The 14644-nt window shown below is 36.9% G+C and overlaps 1 protein-coding gene across 1 annotated transcript; it reads left to right on the forward strand.

Annotated features, from left to right (window-relative positions):
• Nucleotides 1-3950: 3950 nt before the first annotated feature.
• Nucleotides 3951-14621, forward strand: ifngr2 (interferon gamma receptor 2). The gene is made up of 7 exons (XM_060875808.1): nt 3951-4479; nt 5175-5283; nt 6112-6272; nt 7888-8042; nt 8301-8451; nt 9536-9690; nt 12554-14621. The coding sequence occupies exons 1-7, from the start codon at nt 4428-4430 to the stop codon at nt 12716-12718; spliced, it is 948 nt and encodes a 315-aa protein (XP_060731791.1). The 5' UTR covers nt 3951-4427; the 3' UTR covers nt 12719-14621.
• Nucleotides 14622-14644: the final 23 nt, after the last annotated feature.

Consider the following 14644-nt stretch of genomic DNA (forward strand, 5'->3'; position numbering starts at 1 on the left):
TAATAATATGTGAGTGCTTTTTTCATCACTCTGCTGACAGCCGTGTCAGATTTAACATCCTTTACTGGACATCCAGACCTCAGTGCACATCTGAAGAACTTCAGGTGCCAGGTTGACTTATTCTCTAGTAATAGTATAGTACTATACTAGGTGCAAAAATAAATGGTGGTTGTATCTATACAGATTAGTGAAGTGAAGTTGAGACATATACATATACATATACATACATATATATATATACATATATATATATATATATATATATATATATATATATATATATATATATATATATATATATATATATATATATATATATATAGCAGACCATGGTGCGTAATAAAATAACACAGAGCTAAGGACTTATAGTAAATTGTCTTAAGTAAGCTTCTTCTTAGCCACAAGTGCATCGTGTGCAACCTTGTGCAAACAGTGTGAGTGCAAACAGACAATACAAAACACTACAGTCCAAATATGTGTAATGGCACTGGCCAGTTTGCATTCTGTATATTATTATACAATGTGTAAAATACAGAGGATTGTAAACAAAAAGGGTTCTTGTAAACATATACACACGTGTAAATGCAGCAGGTGGGTGAGGTACTGTGGATGAGGTAAATGTGGTGTAAAAAACAGCAACTGAGTGAAATTGAAAGGAGAATAGAGAGAGAGTGTAGCAAAGTATATGGTTTAATAATCAGAGAATTTAGAGGCAGGGGTAGATGGTGGGGGAGTCCTTAGGTGTGGCTTTCATGGTAGATCTGTGAAGGTCTTGATCTTCTTGGGGATGGATGAAAGAGCAGCATAAAAAATAGGAGACAGGTTGTGCCTAAAACCTCAACCTCTGTTGAGAGAAGGATTTTCCACCTGGACATAGATGGCATCTTTCACCCCTATCTCAAACCATCTGTATTCCCTCTCCCCAGTCTGTACCTTATTATCCTCAAATTCTGGTCCTAGGGTATTTCAACTTCTGTGTTTGTACATTATCTTATGTTTTGTCTTTTGCATTTATAAAAAAAAACCTTTTAAACTTTTTCATTGTAACTTTGAACAATGTTTTAAACTCATGGTACCTTAAGTATGTAACATAGTGAACCAGCATTATTGTATCCAATGATAGAGATTTAAGCACTTCTGCACGTCGCTCTGGATAAGGGTGTCTGCCAAATGCAAACGTCGCTCAGGATAAGGGTGTCTGCCAAATGCAAACGTCGCTCAGGATAAGGGTGTCTGCCAAATGCAAACGTCGCTCAGGATAAGGGTGTCTGACAAATGCAATGTAAATGTAAATGTAAATGTTTTGGTTGTTTTGTCTATCCAATGTAGAGCTACTGTATGAACACTCTTCACTGCACAAGACTGTGTTTATTATAATGCACTTCTTGTGATTTGGTGGTCTTTTGGGTGGAAGAGTTTCTGTCTTAGTGTGTTGGTAGGTTCAAATTGAACTTGTATATCTTTTGGCTTCTCGGATACTCAAGCCATGTTAGGGATAATAATAATTACTGAAGCAATTCCACTGCTGAAAAGTCCTACATAACATTCAGTTCCTAAATATGTTTCTACAGTACATGTGCTTCACTTGAAAACACCACAAAAACAACCTCATATTAAAAGATTCTCATTTACTTTTTTTTTTTCAGGAGATGACGTAACAACAGAGAGTTGTCCAAAAAGTAAAACAAGAAAGAATTATATAAGGAGAATAAAGAATTATAATACTTCATGCTCTAAAATCTATTTCCAATTATATTACAATAAACAATGTCTTCTGCTAATTGCGAGCAAGTAAAGGTAAAAATTAAACAGTAGTTCATGAAAAAGATCTGCGGTTCTCTAGATCTGATCTGAAGGCAATGTATGACACCTGACATAGTGATAACAGAGGGATTGGGAAGAATTCAAGGTGATACCTGTACAGTGACAATAAAAAAAAAGCTGAACTCTGCAGTCAGAAAGTTATATACAACATTTTTTTTTACTTTGTACAGTGCCATTCAAACTGAGCGATTTATCTATATTATTTGGAATCATTACAAAAAAGGTAACACCCATTTAACCTAAGATAAAAAAAATGGAGCTGTTGCAGTCAGCGGAAGAAGTGTTCAGGAGAACAGGTTGTTTTGTGTAGTGTGCTGCCACCAACTGAACACACAAAACATCGCAGGAAGATCTTATATCAAATGCAGGAACTAATGAACTAACAAGTGTTGGTGAATATGTGTGGATGTAAAAGCACTGTGACCAAAAAGGTGTAAGGTTTCAGTGTGTGTCTATATAAAATGACATATTATTATTAATTTCCAACACATCTGAATCAGCTTTTTATTGCTTATTAATGGTATGACTATTGCATGCTGATTGTACCCTAGTGTATTGCTGTATAACAGGCTAAATAGCATGTTGGAGACTCAGCTAACATGTAGGAACATCCCTGGTGAGATAAGACAATGACTGAACTTTGACACAATAACTGAACTTTGATTTACAGAATAGGGTACTCAGGTTTCCTCCCCCGGTCCAAAGACATGCATGGTAGGTTGATTGGCATCTCTGGAAAATTGTCCGTAGTGTGTGAGTGCATGAGTGAATGAGAGTGTGTGTGTGTGCCCTGCGATAGGTTGGCACTCCGTCCAGGGTGTATCCTGCCTTGATGCCCAATGACGCCTGAGATAGGCTCAGGCTCCCCGTGACCCGAGGTAGTTCGGATAAGCGATAGAAAGTGAATGAATGAATCACAACACTTAAGAGAGTCAAGAGTCAAGTCAAGAAGATTTTATTGTCATTTCAACCATATATAGCTGTCGCAGTACACAGTGAAGTGAAACAAGGTTTCTCACAGAGCTAAGGACTGGAAGTAAGTTATCCTAGCCACATAAAGTGCATTGTGTGCAAGCTAGTGCAAACAGTGTGAGACAAAAGACAGTGCAAACAGACAATACAAAATACTAAAGAACAAAATATCCAAGATAGCGCCAACCAGGGTGCATTCTGAATGTTGTACAGAAAATTGTGCAAAAGTATAGGGTCCTAAACATTGTACAAAGAGGCTTGTAAACACAGAGGGATCTTGCAAGCATATATACACTTCTATTATAGCAGCTGGACAAGGTACTACTGAAATGTTATTTTTCAAAAACAGCAATTGAATTTATTGGGGGTTGTGTGGTAGCCTAGTGGTTAAGGTGTTACCAATCAGAAGTTTGTGAGTTTGAATCCCAGGTCCACCAAGCTGCCACTGCTGGGCCCCTGAGCAAGGCCCTTAACCCTCAATTGCTCAGTTGTATAAAGAAATGAGATAATGTAAGTTGCTCTGGATAAGGGTGTCTGCCAAATTCTGTAAAATGTGTGTGTTCAGTAACAGTTCAGTTCTGGGTGTTAAGAAGCCTGGTGGCTTGTGGTAAGAAAGTGTTGCACACTGTGAGGGGCTGAAAGGTATGGCACCTTTTCCCAGGGCAGTAGACGCTCTTGTCACTCCTCAGAGTGCAGCTCGTCCCCTCAGAGCTACCAGCACTGCTCGACTGGTCCCACCAGCTCTCAGGATAAGAGGTACCGTAGGTATACATCAAGATTCTTTCCTGTTCTGGCACCGAGGTGGTGGAATGAACTTCTCCTAAGTGTCTGAACAGCTGAGTCACTGGCACATCTTCAAACGACAGGTAAAGACCAACCTCTTCCTGAAACTTGAACTAGTGTAACCTAGCACTTTTGTATGTCACTCTGGATAAATGGATCTGCCAAATATAAATGTTCTAAATGTAAATGATCTTGAGACATCTGTTAACCATGTGCTCGAAATGCAATTAACTCAATGAACTCCTCTTATTAAGCAAAAGAACATTTAATTCAATTCATTTATTTTTTTTATTTGAGTTTGGGGTTGGGAAATGTCACTCTTGCCTGTCTTCAAAACTTGAGAGCCCTGTATATATTGTAGTTATAAACACAGTTGTAAATGCAGTTTAAGTGGTGATATAAACATATCACTCACAAGTGTACATGACCCGGAAATGCCTGTCATAAGACTACCATAAAGGTTAACACGTCAAGCCACAAAAACCGCAGATGCGACGTTGCAGGAAACCTTATTTAAACCTTTACTGTATATTTCCTGCATAATCAATATCACGCCATATTAGCATATAGCATACAGTACAGTATTAGCCTGCGACTAGGCGCAATTTATCGTAACACATCCCTGACATTTTCACTTCTCCATTTGTTTCTTCCGGCTGAGAAGAAACTGTTTATATCGAGCCCCAACTTAACCCATTTTCTCTGTAGAAGTGCACTACACAGGGCACAACAACATGGCGTGGGCGCCCTACGTAGCCAACTATGTTTACCTCAGGACGGCATTTGGGATTCGTCCTCAGTGGAAGTGTGAAGGAAGATGACTGTATGTGACCGACATTATTGTCGTTATGGACTGGAGAATCGCTTTTCTTTTAATCGAGGTGTTCATAAAAGACTGCGGTAAGATGTGTTTATTACATTTCACGAGGAAAAATAAATTAAAAAGATAAAGTGATTGGATTAATGCTAGTCAGCTGGGAATGCTAGCAAAAGTGTACAAGTCTGTCTGTCTGTCTGTCTGTCTGTCTGTCTGTCTCACACAAATCTGTGTTACATGAACATATATTTACAGTAGAGTATTTACACAGAGATATATAAGGTTTATTTGTGGATTTTTTTTGTATTAGTTGTGTCTTCTGAATCTGAAGGAAATAACTTGCAGAAGAGTTTTAGTTAATACCAGATTATTTATGAGGAGTTTATGATTTTTTTTTTTTGGCAAAACAAAACAAGGTTTATTTAAATGAAATCATATACAATTTTGTGAGTTTCAGTGTGTAAATTGTGAAAAAAGGTTTCAGGGAATTTCTACATTGTTTTGTGGTGTGGTGGTGAATGGTTTTCTCTTTCATTTTTAATACTTTAATTTTATTTCAAGTTCCTTTAGACAAACTGCATTTATACAAAAAAAAACAAAAAAAAAAACACATCCCTTTCATGAAACCAGACAGTCTAATACTAAAGTATTATCCCTGTGGTGCAGAGTAATGTGTCAGTATTTCTTTTTCTTTTCTTTTTTGTGACCGTGTGTAGTGAAGTGTGTTGTTTGTTTTAAAACTCTTCCCACTAAACCGAGGCTGCGTTTAACTTTTCAGTATGTTCGATTGAATTATCTTCACAAAATGTTAAAGTCAAATCTTCGGTGTTATCCTGGAATCATCCAAAAGACTACACTAACATCACGTATGCTGTTCAGTACAACACGTAAGTCAAATCCCTACCGTACACGTGTGAATTTATACCTGTAAAACTGATGAAATGTCATTTTACCTATAACAGGACTGATTATACGTAAGAGCACAAAAAAAACAGAATATCATATCTGGTAATTAAGTATTTGTTGTATTAATAAGTTAAATCTAAGAGCCAGCTGCTTCTTAATATGCTGTTTGTGTAATCAATTGCTTTTAATTATCTTTTTATATTAGTGACAAAATCTTATATAGACTTCATGCAGTAACTCACTGCTCGAGTAATTTGGTGTTCAATTGAGGGTTAAGGGCCTCACACGGGGCCCAGCAGTGGCAGCTTGGTGGACATGAGATTTGAACCTGCAACCTGCTGATTCATAGTCCAACAACCTTAACCACTGGGCTACCATGTCCCTCTACGTCCAAACCTTTTTGAATCAAAAGGTGATTTTAATTCATAAAACTGAACTGTGTGAAGCAGGTGTGTGAGATATGGATGGCTTTGGCACTGCTGTGTGTGGTGTTAATTCTCCACCCATCATGGACCAAAACTCTGCTCCTTATAATTCGTTCTTATTTCCATGAATAAGTTAGGTACTTTATTATTTTAGCACTAATAATAATAATAATAATTATTACTGGATAGGATAACAGGGGCTGGTGTGGAGGACAAGAAAAATCTTAATAACATCTTAATAAATCTTAATAATAACTACCGAAATTCTTACTATTTGTTGTATCACAGTGCTGTTTCTAAAGCTTTGTAGTGGCACTATAGCAAGATTAGTAAGTATCGTATAGTAAGATTATTTTACATCAGGCTTTTCCTTCAAAACTTCAGGACGCTCAGTGAATGGCATGAAGTGTACAGAGGAACTCAGCATCAGTTCAACTTCTCGGCAAAGGCAGATGATTTCTATGGGAAGAGATTTCGCGTGCGATCAGAAAGAGGAAACCAAACGTCCGCCTGGGTGACGTCAAAGCTGGTTCAGTGTGTTCACAGTAAGACATCTTTATTTTCAGTTTTCATGCACTACAGTAAAATGTTCTTCACGTGTAACGGTATTCATCATTTATTTGTTTTTATTTCATGTGTGAGGTCGAGTCAAATGAAAAGCCCAAATGGAAGTTCTGATAAAAAAAAAGCAAAAGTACAAATGGTCCATTGTTCTCAGTAAAGCCTTCTACTGCTACCTTGAACATGATATATGTTAGTAGCACCTATTTTTTAAATAAATTCTTAAATTAATTAACCTGTTCAAGTCAAAGCCGAAATTTTGAGGCCTAACCTTTTGCTTGAAAAAGACATGCTCAATTTAAAATGGAGTATATCTCAAAAGCTACAAAGTGTATTTGAATAATTCTAGTATAAAAATTTGTGGCATTTGGCAGACACTCTTATCCAGACCGACTTACACTTCTCTTATTTATACAGCTGAGAAATTGAGGGTTAAGTATATTTCTTGGATTTTATGCAGACGAAGCCTAAAAATTGAAGAAATCTTTTGTATAAACGCTCACCATTAAGTGTTCGAAGACTGATTTATCTGTTGCGTATTAGAGGTGTTATAAAGAGCTTTTTGTAGAGGAATGTTTAAGCGGACGCTCCAGTGTGACATTCTGGCACATTTTCACATTTGAATTTATTTGATTTATATGTCACTATAGGTGTTCATTTCATTCAAATATAGCTGGTTTTTTTTTGCTCCTTAAATCTTCTGTGTGCATGGATTTGTTATGTTTGGCTCATTCTTAATTTTGAACAGTTCCTTGTGGGGAAGGAAACTGTTCACAATGGTAACGTCTTTGAAATGGTAAATAAAAAAGTCTTATACAGTACCACTTCATGGTCTTGTGGTGGACACTGTAATAACCAGTGAGTGTGTCTGATAAATCCACAACACAAATGTTTTGGTTGGAATCCACTATAGCACCAGGAACTGGGATCTCCCACATGTGCCACGCTCCTGCTTTACTTTGCGTTTGACTGTGTTCCCACTGAAAGCTTCATGCACTCTTGAGCACAATGTAACTTTGTGTGTAAATCCATTTAACAAAAAATGAATGTTCTTGTCTAATGAAGCGTATTTCCACTCAGCATGTTTGGGTTACTCATTTACTGTAGTTTGTGGAAAACCAATGCGTTTTTTTTCGGTATGGTCCCACAACATCCTATGTGATTCAAGGACAAATCCTGAAAGAGAACAGGGCTGGTGTAAGGGCTGGTGGTCTTTTTTCACTTATTGTTCACAAGGGGTTGAGTCAGAGTCAGAGCTCTCGAGTTCTTCCACTTTAACCTTAACCTCCATTCCATTGTGCACAGGGCATTGTCGTGCTGGAACACTGTTTGGTGCAGAACACAGACATTCTGTACAATTGTATGCTTCAGACTTTGGTTTGGGACATAACCACATATGGGTGTAAAGGTCAGGGGTGCACATACATTGGCACACATACAGTGTATATTCTGAAATGAGCAAAAACAAAAAACACCACATTAAATACTCCATTAGATATTAGATAGTGTAAGCTAGTGTAAGCTGGATCTTTTTTAGTATCACTTGCAAAAAAAAAACATTGGAATGAAACCTCACCACTGACTCTGTTTTTTTCACAGTTCACACGTGTGCTCCTTTAATAGAGCTGAAGGTGGAGACAGACAAGGTACACCTGTGGATGAAACACAGAGACGAGAGTCTGAAGAAGGAGAAAGGTGGACACATCGAGTTCAGACTTCTGTACTGGAAGAGAAATGGCTCTAATAATAAAGAGGTCTGGTGGACATCCACAACCTGAAAATATTCACTCTCTGAGACTATGAAGTGAAGAAGATTTTATTCTTAGTTTCTTAGCCACTTGATCCAAAGATGAGCAGCCAAGATGATCCAACTTGTTTGAAACATTAGAATTATAAACAATAAATGATTGTTAATTGTAATTACTTATGTAAGGAATAAAACATTTGTGTTGTGCTGCACATAATATTTTAATAATATTTCAAAAATAATTTTTTTTAAATATTTCCATAAGGAGCTCTGGAAGCCCTTTGTCAATTCCGTCCACCTCATCCTTGATGACCTGGAGTCAAGAGAGGAATATTGCTTCCAGGCAGAGTATTGGTATCTCAACAAGCCCTATGGACAGCCCAGTCAGGAAATATGTACAGTTATCCTTGAAACATGTGAGTCGTCCCAGGATTTTGTGCCTTTGTTCCATTGAGATTAGAAAATCTTTAGATCATGCAGTGGAGGCTAAATGATTAAAGGCTCTAGGTTTATTCTCAGAGACTCGAGGTTCAGGCCCCAGCACCACCAAGCTGCCTCTGTTGTGTCTTTGAGCAAGAGAGAAATGCAGCAGATTAATAACATCAGTGGCTTGATGCTGTTAATGCAAACTATATGCCATATGCAAACAAATATTAGGTGTTATTTACTTAAATATTGCGGCCAAGCACTGAATGTTCTGGGGTCCTATTGTTTTTGTTTGTACTTAATGTTATAATAATAATAATAATAATAATAATAATAATAATAATAATAATAATAATGTTATAATCAGTGCTGGTCTCAATAATTATTATTATTATTATTAAATGCTGGAAGTGAATGGCGACCCTTAGAAAATTTGGATGTTCACCAGTATTTCTTTCTTTACTGAGCCACTATTGGGTCATTATAAGCTTCATTTTTGCTCTTAAGATTTTAACTGTTTGTTGTAGGAATTAAATTCTTTTTCATTTTCTTTCACATCTGTAATTTTTTAATTTTTTTTTTGTTCAGTTTTCAAACAAATTATTTTAAAACTAATGTCCACAAAAGTTATCAGAAGGTTTTTCCTATTCAGAAGTGTTTTTACTTGAACAGGAAATGGTGCCGTTAAACAAAACAAGATTATCTCTCATTATCGCGTTGGCATTTTCACACCAAGCTTTAAAAACAGCCCCAGGCTGATGTCTTGTGATAAGTGTCGTCATTTCATCTGAACTGTGTAGCAGCAGCAATGTTGCTCACCTAAAAACTGTGTTGTCTCAACACATCTAGACATACATATAAGCAAACCAAAGCTGATCCGTCTTTCGATCTTAAACCCAAATGTATTCGGTGTGTAGCAAAAACTAAAGAATTAGCCTTGTTCCTTTTTCACTACTTTTGGGGGAAATTGTACATGTGACAGTTAAAGACTTCCTCTTCTTCTGCACAAATGTGAATGACCCTGTTCATACTGGAAATTCTAACCCTCTTGTTTAATCTCTTTTTTCCCACCAGCCTTTCGGCGAAACCTGCGTGTTATCATGCTCGGTTTGCTAACAATAGGGGCGCTGGCCTTCCTGGGAGGTTGCCTGTATTTTGTTCACAAACATCACAAAAGGATTAAAGCACTGTTTCAGCCTCCTCTGGACATCCCTGCGCATTATGAAGAGGTACCTTCGCTGACACGTATTCATAAGCATTATATAAGTGTGTCTAGTTTCGCATAGTCAGAGACAGAATGTCTGTTCTCCACAGCAGCTTTCCCAGAAGGCGTTTGACTGACATTTAATTTGTCAAACGATCAACTTAATTTTACACTTTTTCTTCTATGTTTCTATACTAACCCATCCTGGTGGTCTAGTAGCAGGATCCCCTGCTATCATTGCTGTGGCCAGGGTTCAATTCCCTGGCAGGGCGCTAAACCCAGCCACTGAAGAGCTAACTCTCAATGCTGGTCTCAAGCACGGATAAAATTGGGTGTTGTGTCAGGAAGGGCATCCGGCCTAATACCTGTGACAAATCAAATACAGGCCACATGATCTGTTGTGGTGAGTCTGAACAGGGAACAGCCTGGAAGAAGAAGAACAAGATTCATTGTTTTATCTGGGGATGTGGTAGCCTAGTGGTTAAAGCATTGAACCACCAATCGGAATGTTGTCAGTTCAAATCCCATGTCCACCAAGCCCTTGAGCAAGGCCTTCACCCCTCAATTGCTCAGTTGTATAAAATAAGATAAAATGTAAGTCACTCTGGATAAGTGTGTCTGCCAAATGTAATGTTTCTTTACTCGTCCAAACCTGACTTTTTCGTGAAAATGTAAAATCGAAGTTTCTAAAAAAACAGACCAGCATGCAACTATAAACCGTTTCAGAAAGTCGTACAAATTAATTTGTCTATACCGTGAACCAGATCATTTAGAAAATCTAGTGTTAAGCTCCTCAGTGTCACAGATGTTAAAACAACAGCTTCCTTCTTCCATAAGGGAAACAAAGCGTCATGATGGCTTTGTTTCCAGGCGGAAATCCTGTAGAATCCATGCTGACTTTGAAACTGCCGAAGCATTCCTGATTTTGTGTGGCATATGCATCAGACGTTTAGCCAAGTGTTCGTCTGGGGTTGAGACTAAAGTGTGTCTCAAAGTAAGACATCTTGCTAGCAGTAGAAAGGAAAATCTGTTAGCTAGTGAGGTCTTCGACGTCTTTTCGGCAGGCAGTTTGTTGAACTTTTTTATCCTGGAATTATTTGTCAAAAGTTTAGTAGCCGAAGTGCTGTCTCTGAGATTAGCTATATTTTGCTCCATAGTGGAATAACAGACACTCACAAGGTCTTTTTTTAATTTGTTCACTTATTACAATTTATGAAGCCATTTGGAGTTTTGGATTAAAACTTTTAATGGACCTTATGTTTGACACCCATGTTATAGAGCAGGGGTGTCAAACTCAAATTCACAGTGGGCCAAAATATAAAACTGAGATAAAGTCACGGGCCAAACTGAATATTTATTGAAAAATTAATTGCAACTGATATGTAATGTTCAACCTTTTTCATATGGAAACAAACTTTAGTTTTGCTTGAACACAGGATTTGGAACAACCAGAGCTTGATATTACAAAGAAATTAAATTTGAAATAAAAGACACATCAGTGGTGTTCATTTCTTATTTAAATAAATAAAATAAATTATGCCTCTCACTGGATCATTTTAAGTTCCGTTTTAAGTGGACCTTTTTCAAAACAACCAAAAATAATAATTTCATTCAATGGAAATCCAACTTTTTGACTATTAACAGTTCATGCCTTGGAGTAGAAAAAGTGCATAAAGAAAACATATATTCAAACTCAGTTTGCTAGACTCTGATTTACTCTGCACATTGATCTAAACCAGATACCTGGCATATTTTCTTAGATGCAAGTTCATCAATGTCTGGGGTCAGGCTCTGAGCTGAGGAAATTCTCAGGATGAATTGAAGGTGTTCATCACTGAGTCGTTTTGTGAGGTGTTTTGTTCAACTTCATAATAGAGAACAGTTGCTCACATAGATATGTGCTGCTGAACATAGCAGCTTTGAGCAGCTTGGGTACGTAATTGGGGCATTGTGTCGGGGAGGAAACATGGAAACAGAGTCATACTTTGATTTGAGCATGTCACTACACTGGAGTTCAATTAGCTCCATTTGGAGGTTGGTTGGTGCGCTTTCCACGTCGATCGCCAGGTCCTTATACTTCTCATAATGTTTCGTTTCATAGTGTCTTCTTATGTTATATTCTTTCGTTACAGACACGTTAGCTCCACACACAAGACAAACAGGTCTGTCCTTTATATTCGTGAACAGATAATCTGCCTCCCACCTGTCTTGAAAGCTCCTATTGTCCATCTTTCGTTTGGCCATTTTTGTGGAGGGTGGAGTTAACTTGCCCGATGTGACTGTAGCATGGTTGTTAACGACTGTCAACAGAGAATGAGGGGCGCTTGCTGTTCGTGACTACGCGTCAATACAGTGGCAAGGCATTCTGGGATTTTTAGTATTAGCGGAGCATGCGGGTAGCCAGCTGTAATGCACATTTGATATGATCTCGCGGGCCAAATATAATTTGTTATAATATGTCATGTCAAATATAATGAATTTGACATATGTGTTTTAGCATTACTTAATATTGCTTGATATTCTTTTGTCTTTTTTGATCTGTTTTCATAGAATTCATAGATTTTCCTACAGTACCGTTTCCTACAGGTTCCTACAACCCTATAACTTAGTTCAGAAATAACTGTTTATTTGAATAAAATTGCAAATAAAATAATAATAAAAAAAAAGTATCAGTATAATTTTTGCAAAACATTACATATGTTAGTGTGTAATGAAGTTAATTAATAGATTAAAAAAAAAAGCAAAAGAGGTCTGAGTGATATTTGCTGAAATTTGATTATCTTAAAAGGAGGATATACAGCGTGTGATTCTAATATTGACTCTGAAGTGGCCTGTTACTGTATATACACACTTTAATATTAAAAAGTGATGCAAAGGTCTTTTTCCAGTTCTTTTTCACCGAATTCCCTGAGCGTCCAGCCACTCATCCTGCTAGCCAAGTGGCTGAGTTATGTGACATCGTAGCTTTGGTGGAGGATGTTGCAGAAGGCGAGGACAGAAGAGCGAACACAGCATTCTCTCCTGATGGACTTGTGAGGAATGAGAACTTTTGATACTTTATATTTTTCTACATTGACTTGATGCAATATTGTCCTCTTGCTTACCTTCTGTGATTTTTTTCGCGCATGAAAAATGCATTTTTCCAACTTCTGAACAGTCATGTTATTGAAACAAGCCAACCTCATGACCACGGAGATTAATCTGCTTTGTTGGTTGTTACATTTACGTCAAATAATTAGAGAAAGCGACAGAATCCTGACGAACTGTTATTTACTGGTAGCTTGTAACTTTATTTTAAGTGTGTGTGTGTGTGTGTGTGTGTGTGTGTGTGTGTGTGTGAGAGAGAGAGAGAGTGAGGGACGAAGTTAGGGGGGACTAGGAGGTTCAAAGGTGCACTTTGACACTTTAAACTTCAATAATGTCAACTTTAGATGAGTACTAGAATTTTTCAGCTCAGCCTGAGGTGTTTACTTGGTCAGAGATTGATTGAGCTTCCAACAGGATCATTCTTTCAAATCAACCCGCTCATTTTTTTTTTTTTGGTGATCTGTACATCTTGTTTACATTTGTTTCTTAATTAACAATACAAAAAACACACATTAGTACAGGTTATTGTTTTCATATACATACAATTCTTTGTTTTCAAAAAAGAAGTGAATATTTCTGGAGATATGTATCTATCAATCTGTGTAACTCTGGGGCATGTAAACGGTATGATAAAATAATAATATGATAATAACAACCTAATGATCAATTCTGTATGTTCCAGATTCTGCTTACACTTTACAAATCAACACTATTTAGTCAAATTCATTTAATTATGTGGTTAGAAAACTTAGAACAATAGACGAGAAGACTAACGTAAACGTAGACTTGCACATGGATTTCTTTTTAGATGGAATATGATTTTAATTTATTTTTATGTTGTTTATGCACTTAAAGTGTCCTTGAAGTCTCAATCAAAAACATTCTCACGCTTGTTCATTAGGTTTTTGTGAAACCCAGTCATTATATATTATTGGACTTAATAAAAGTAAATAAATAAAGCAACACAAACTCATACATAAACTTCTGCCTTTCAGCCTTTACCCTGATCAGTCATTTTGTGCTCTTAGCTGCACACCTTATATGGAGTTTGGTGGGCGTCACTGCATGTACAGTAAATGAGCTGTGTGCTTTATGTTTACATTGTGCAGCACTTTGTTCAGACCTTTTGAAACTAATTTACAAGTGTTCTTTACTTGTATAGTAGAAAAGACTATAATTATTCAGATTTGACAGACTTCAACTCACTGTACACTAAAAGAGATTTCATGTAGAACGGGTCATGGCCCATCCTGAAACTGCTCAATTTCCTTCACTAAATATTCAGTGCTTCAACTGTTGAGTCCTTGAGCAAGGTCTTTAACTCTCTCTCTGCTCCAGGGTCTCGCTGCCCTGTGCTCTGACCTAAAAAGAAAATGTTAACTTTTCATTGTGCAATGTATATGTGACAAATAAAACATACATAAATTTTGCCTTTATTTTATAGCAGTGTTTTACTTCAGTGCTGCTTCAGGTACTGAGACAAAAAATAATATTTAAAACAACCACCAAATGTATATAGATCTATGTTTTGGGGAACAGAAAGACAAAAAACTTTTGACTTGCCCTTGAGCTATGAGTGCAAATTCATTATTATTGTTGTTTTTTTAATTACCTACTGCATGTGTTTTAGTTTTCTCAATTGAAATATCTGTTACTTGATCTAGAGCTTTATTTACCAGCTGTATGTGTTGATCTGTATTTTTTAAGGATGTGTTGCTGCATTCTACAATGGATTTTTATGTCTTTTCTCCATCTTTTTTACACACCATCCCAACAGCAATTATGATTTTGCTGTAAATAATACGAATGTGAATCTATAGATCTTCATGTCACTCTGTACTTTAATAAAAAAAAAGTTTTTTGACTAGAGCCCTAGTCCTTGTTGAAGAGAA

Source organism: Tachysurus vachellii, chromosome 8, assembly GCF_030014155.1.
Source record: "Tachysurus vachellii isolate PV-2020 chromosome 8, HZAU_Pvac_v1, whole genome shotgun sequence".
Classification (NCBI taxonomy): domain Eukaryota; kingdom Metazoa; phylum Chordata; class Actinopteri; order Siluriformes; family Bagridae; genus Tachysurus; species Tachysurus vachellii.

Bases quoted from the DNA above. Each gene is read 5' to 3' on its own strand.
- ifngr2 (XM_060875808.1), top strand. From the start codon at position 4,428: ATGGACTGGAGAATCGCTTTTCTTTTAATCGAGGTGTTCATAAAAGAC. The intron at 8,043-8,300 runs GTCTGGTGGACA...TATTTCCATAAG, and splicing joins ATGGCTCTAATAATAAAGAG to GAGCTCTGGAAGCCCTTTGT. The intron at 9,691-12,553 runs GTACCTTCGCTG...GTCTTTTTCCAG, and splicing joins TCCCTGCGCATTATGAAGAG to TTCTTTTTCACCGAATTCCC.